Here is a 5,379-nt window from a genome sequence, read left to right as displayed (position 1 = left end):
CGCATGTAGGGGCGGAGCACGGAATGCTTACCTTCCAACCAATCGTCACCTGACTGCCTCTTTATTGGCCGAGCCCCTGTATGCTGTAGCAAATGGAATGTGAACTTCAGTAACGAGAGTCACGTGCCACCGGCTAGACAACCAATGAGGGTGCGAGGTCTGTGTACGCCGGGGGAAGGCACGTGCGGAGCTGCACGTGTCTGGGAGGGGGAAGGGGCGGGACCCAGTGGGAGGGAGGTGGAGGTGGGTAGCCCTGACCCGACAGTCGGAGTAGGAGCTGGAGACAGCCTGGGCTGAGCCGACCGACACAGGTGAGGAGACTCAGGTCAGGGAGCGATCCGCGCAGCAGGATCAGACCCGGTGGGAGTGGGCTTAGGGACTCAACGCGGATATTGGTATTGAGAGGGATCGCATCACGTGGCAGGCGCGACTGGAGATGGTCCGGCGCAGGGATCCTGATCAGAAAGATTGGCAAGAGGAGGGAGGTTGCTGCGGGTCCCTAGGTGGGTTCGGGTGCCGCAGATTTCCAGCTTGCCGGTGGCGTGATCTCAGGTAGAGAGGCTCACTACGGGGTCAGGATGAGACCAGAAGAGGCGAACCGGGGAAAGGTGTCAAATCATTATATTTACTCTGAACTAAGGGAAAAGAGTCTGTGTCAGGCTAAGAGCTGCTCTGCGGAGGCCAGAGAGGCAATCCCGGTTCTTAATGGAGGAGGGGAGGTGGGGAAGATGACTTTTTAAATTGTCCCTGAGACAGGTAATATTGGGGAGGGAGGGAGGAGATATTGTGATCGCAGACAGTACACCCTAGTCTCCCAGTCCATTTCCTAATACTCAGATTCTGGTTTCAAACTCCCTCTCTTTGCTCTTCAGTTGCAGGTCCCGATGTTTGGGTACTCCGGGAGCTGCTCTCCAGCCCCTGCTTCTGAACCCATGGATTCTCCATCTAGCGTTTCTTCCTACTCTCTTTATTCCTCTTTTTCCACCTCCCCAGTGAACAGTGACTCTGGCTTCCCCTCCGATAGTGAGAGGGACGACAAGTGGGCCCATGGCCCCAGGCCAGACACTGTTGGTCAGAGGGGAGGTTCTCGGCCCAGCCCTGGTCCTATCCGCTGCAGGCAACGACCCAAGGTTTCCAGTAAGCAACCTACAGCATCTCACTCGGAACAGCGGGGCTTGGCTTCTTCTATGTCAGGATCTGGGGTCAAAAGATCAAGAGGTGGTGAATTGGAGACCAGTCTAAACATCCAGGGTTGTACCACAGAAGGAGACCTGCTCTTTGCTCAGAAGGTAAGAGAAAGCTGGGGAAAGGAGATACGACCAAGTGGCTTAGCACCCAGTTGGTTGGTAAGGACCCCATGAGGATAGTATTGGCTCTCAGATTGGGAGATGGAAGAATAAGTACTGGTGTGGGCAGTTCTTGGTCTTCTCATACCCTTTGTCCTGTTTTTCTACAGTGTAAAGAGCTCCGAGGATTCATACCCCCTCTCACAGACCTACTGAATGGACTGAAGATGGGTCGATTTGAGAGAGGTAGTTATCTGATTACTTGTATTCATTTGAGCTACATTCATCTCTCTGTCTCTCAAAATATGTTTTGAATGTGTATTTCTCTTAAGTCGTTGTTTGGGGCCTGGATGATTAGCTTTTTCTCCTGTGACAATTTCTTTAGGTGAATCCATTTTAACCCCTTCTGTCTTTCCTTTACCTGATTAAATTCTTGAATCTCGATCCTTGATCTTTCTCTTTCCTGACCCCAGGATTGAGCAGTTTCCAGCAGAGCGTGGCAATGGACAGGATCCAGCGTATAGTAGGTGTTTTGCAGAAGCCACAGATGGGGTAAGTCCCCTTGATTCTTTCCTCAGTACTTCATAAAAGAGCTCTTTCCTCAGTACTTCATAAAAAAGGAGCTATCTCCAGTCCTGTCCTGTTGCTTTTTTCATACCTAATGGCTTTTTTTTTCTCCTCACAGAGAGCGTTATCTTGGAACCCTGCTACAGGTAGAAGGAATGTTAAAGACTTGGTTTCCTCATATAGCTGCCCAGAAGTCATCATTGCATAGTCAGCTGACCAAGGTGAGAACTTATAAACCTGAGGAAAAGGTGGGGAAATAACCAAAGAAATGAAGTGTACATGCAGAAATGGGCTCCCTCTTGCATTTTCTTTTGGATCTTTTCAACAAGTTTTCTTTTCAGGGAAGGGAATGCCTAAACTTCCTTCATTGTCTTGATTCCTAGGTGTTTGGGGGTTCTATTTTGTTTGGATCATCTCAAGGAACTCCATGGAATTTAGCCCTGTTCCTCATGTTGTAGCTTATCTGCTTTCTGCATAGATACAGAATGCTTTTTACCTGGCCAAATGAATCATGCAGGAAGATTCCTCAGCTTCTCTCTGCAAATCTTTTCTCTTCTGCTGCCCCTAAACCCCTTTCCCTCTCCCTCTTTTTACTCCTTCCCAAGTACCCTTGTATCCTTCTGGAAGCATGGGTTTTGAGGACTGGTCACAAGAAGTACATCACTGGGAGGGGTGAAGGCACCCATGGGGCACCCATAAGGAGAGTGTTGCAAAGATTCTTTTATTTTTTATTTATTTTTGGCTGCGTTGGGTCTTCGTTGCTGCACGCGGGCTTTCTTTAGTTGCAGTGAGCGGATGCCAGTCTTCGTTGTGGTGCGCGGGCTTCTCATTGTGGTGGCTTCTCTTGTTGTGGAGCACGGGCTCTAGGCGCACAGGCTTCAGTTGTTGTGGTACGCGGACTCAGTAGTCGTGGTGCACGGGCTTAGTTGCTCCGCTGCATGTGGGATCTTCCCGGCCCCATGTCCCCTGCCTTGGAAGGTGTAATCTTAACCACTGCACCACCAGGGAAGTCCCTGAAAAGATTCTTAGATCTAGTGTGGAATGACCTATTTTCTGTGCCTTCAAATAATAGAGTATGTAGGGGGCACTCAAATGATAGGGAGAGGAATGTTTCCTGTAGCTAATGGACAGTCCTTGTTTTCAACTGCTGTGGGAATAATTGAGTTGTAAATAAGCAGGAGGGGACTTCCCTGGTGGCACAGTGGTTAAGAATCTGCCTGCTAACCCAGGGGACACGGGTTCGAGCTGTGGTCTGGGAAGATCCCACATGCCACGGAGCAACTAAGCCCGTGCGCCACAGCTACTGAGCCTGCGCTCTAGAGCCCACGAGCCACAACTACTGAGCCCACGTGCCACAACTACTGAAGCCCACGTGCCTGGAGCCTGTGCTCCTCAACAAGAGAAGCCACCGCAATGAGAAGCCCACGCGCCACAACGAAGAGTAGCCCCCACTCGCCATAACTAGAGAAAGCCCACGCAGCAACGAAGACCCAACGCAGCCAAAAATAAACAAATAAATAAATTAAAAAAACAAAAAAAGCAGGAGGGGGACTTCCCTGGTGGTGCAGTGGTTAAGAATCTGCCTGCCAATTCAGGGGCACAGGTTCGAGCCCTGGTCCAGGAAGATCCCACATGCCGCTGAGCCACTAAGCCCGTGTGCCACAACTACTTACTGAGCCTAAGTGCCACAACTACTGAAGCCCGCACGCCTAGAGCCCGTGCTCCGCAACAAGAGAAGCCACCACAATGAGTAGCCTGTGCACCACAACAAAGAGAAGCCCCCGCTCGCCGCAACTAGAGAAAGCCCATGCATGCGCAGCAACGAAGACCCAAGGCAGCCAAAAAAATAAATTAAATAAATTTATTTTAAAAATTAAAAAATAAATACATAAACATAAGCAGGAGGATCTTGCCTGCATATTAATCTACACTTCTTAAGGAACTCAACATAGGAAATTAGAACTTAAAATACAGAAATTGGGAAATGATGATTCCAGTTAAAAATAGACTTTTTAGAAAGAAGTTCTAAAATAAATTAGTTTATAAATAGTGAGAATCTAAGGGACTGTTTGTTTTATTTTGTATACGTGTGAATAGCCAGCGCCTATATAGTGTGTGGTACAAGAATTTGTTAAGTAAATGAAAGTACAGTTTGGTTACTAAAACTTTTACTTAATCATGGCCTGACAGGAAATTATCTATTGCATAAAACAAGGTATGTTAGCATTACAGAGTTCCCAAGGAAAGCAAATGTTTAAGCAACCGGGTGGAGTTAATCTGAAAGCTTTCTCATATAATTTTTTCTCTTTTCTCCCTGTCCCTAGCATTCTCCAGGCCACCACAGTTATCCAGCTGCTTCCTCTCCTGCACTTTCTGTGGAAAAGATGGACCAGACACAGCTAGGACAGCTAATATTGAAACCAAAGCAGCCTTGGCACCTCACTGAATGGCCAGCTATGAACCTCACTTGGATCCACACTACTCCAATTTGCAATCCCCCTCTCAGTTCCCCAGGTACCATCTCCTTTAGCCATGGTCCTTTAGGCACTGGAACCAGCATCGGTGTCATCCTTTTCCTCCAGCATGGAGTACAGCCCTTCACCCACTCAGCCCCAACCTCTCCAGTTCCATCTACTACTACAGCATCTCCTGTCATCCCTGGTGATCCTAAGAAACTATCTGGAGAGGGGCCTTGTTGCCACAATTTGCCAGTAACTCTGCCATCAGACTGGAGCTGTACCCCATCCCCTCCTGGTCTACCCACCATGACCAGAGAGATGACCATGGGAGACCTACAACAGATGAGAAGCCACCCTTCTGTTGCTCCTGATGTCCATCCTCTCAATCCCTAATGCAGGACTTGAGACTGTAGTTTCTAATTTGTGTAAATATATGTCTCTCTATATACTTTTTAAACTGTTAATGTGTGAATTTGTGTTGAGGGAAGAGAAATCCTTTCTGATTAAATAAATTTTATACCTAAACAGTTTGCTGACAGGGGGAAATTGAAACCTTCTGCCTCGAATACCAATATTTATCCTCTGAGCTGCAGGAAAGAAAGGGGATGGGAATGTTTGTGAACCCGAGCTCCACCAAATTAGAAGTCTGGATGGGACAATATACGTCCTGTGGGAGAGGAAAAGGGACTCTCTGCTGCTATCTTCCTAGGGAACACCCTTGGGACAGTTACAGGGTTCAGAGTTGGGTTGTTTTTTCATTCAGGCCCAGAGACTAGTATCTTTCTGTTTGTGTCTCTCACTCTTGTAACCTTCCAGCTGGCCCAGACTAGCAGGTTCTACTGCTCTGGGGTAGCTCTTTGCTTTATTGGGAGCTGTTGATGCTTGTGGCTAAATGCATATGTAATCTACTGCTGCCAGAGGAGGGACACAAAAGCCCAGAACAGCCACTGTGGTTGCCAGTTTTGAAGAGGAAGCGGTGCCCCAGAACTGTCAGAATGGGAAGTCCCCTCAGATGCTGGGCCTCCTTCTTCAAAAACCTGCAGCTGCTAAATGTATGCTACCCAGTG

At 48.2% G+C, this 5,379-nt stretch overlaps 1 protein-coding gene across 2 annotated transcripts; it reads left to right on the top strand.

Moving 5' to 3' along the window:
* Positions 1-208: 208 nt before the first annotated feature.
* CIART (circadian associated repressor of transcription) lies at positions 209-4,837 on the top strand. Of its 2 annotated transcripts, XM_033415535.2 has the most exons (6): positions 209-311; positions 873-1,289; positions 1,457-1,532; positions 1,760-1,838; positions 1,972-2,074; positions 4,178-4,837. In XM_033415535.2, exons 2-6 carry the CDS (start codon positions 885-887, stop codon positions 4,703-4,705), a joined length of 1,191 nt encoding a protein of 396 aa, XP_033271426.1. In that variant the 5' UTR covers positions 209-311; positions 873-884; the 3' UTR covers positions 4,706-4,837. The 2 variants fall into 2 exon arrangements, with proteins under 2 accessions (XP_033271426.1, XP_033271425.1); XM_033415534.2 differs by lacking the exon at positions 209-311 and having other exon boundaries at positions 318-1,289.
* The last annotated feature ends 542 nt before the right edge of the window (positions 4,838-5,379 follow it).

Source organism: Orcinus orca, chromosome 1 (assembly GCF_937001465.1).
Source record: "Orcinus orca chromosome 1, mOrcOrc1.1, whole genome shotgun sequence".
NCBI lineage: Eukaryota > Metazoa > Chordata > Mammalia > Artiodactyla > Delphinidae > Orcinus > Orcinus orca.
This window is presented reverse-complemented; position numbering and strand designations above follow the sequence as displayed.

What these genes read in the sequence shown, in the direction of transcription:
- CIART (XM_033415535.2), top strand. Translation starts at nt 885, where the DNA reads ATGTTTGGGTACTCCGGGAGCTGCTCTCCAGCCCCTGCTTCTGAACCC. An exon ending in GATGGGTCGATTTGAGAGAG is followed by an intron (nt 1,533 to 1,759) that starts GTAGTTATCTGA and finishes TCCTGACCCCAG; the next exon opens with GATTGAGCAGTTTCCAGCAG. An exon ending in TTGCAGAAGCCACAGATGGG is followed by an intron (nt 1,839 to 1,971) that starts GTAAGTCCCCTT and finishes TTCTCCTCACAG; the next exon opens with AGAGCGTTATCTTGGAACCC.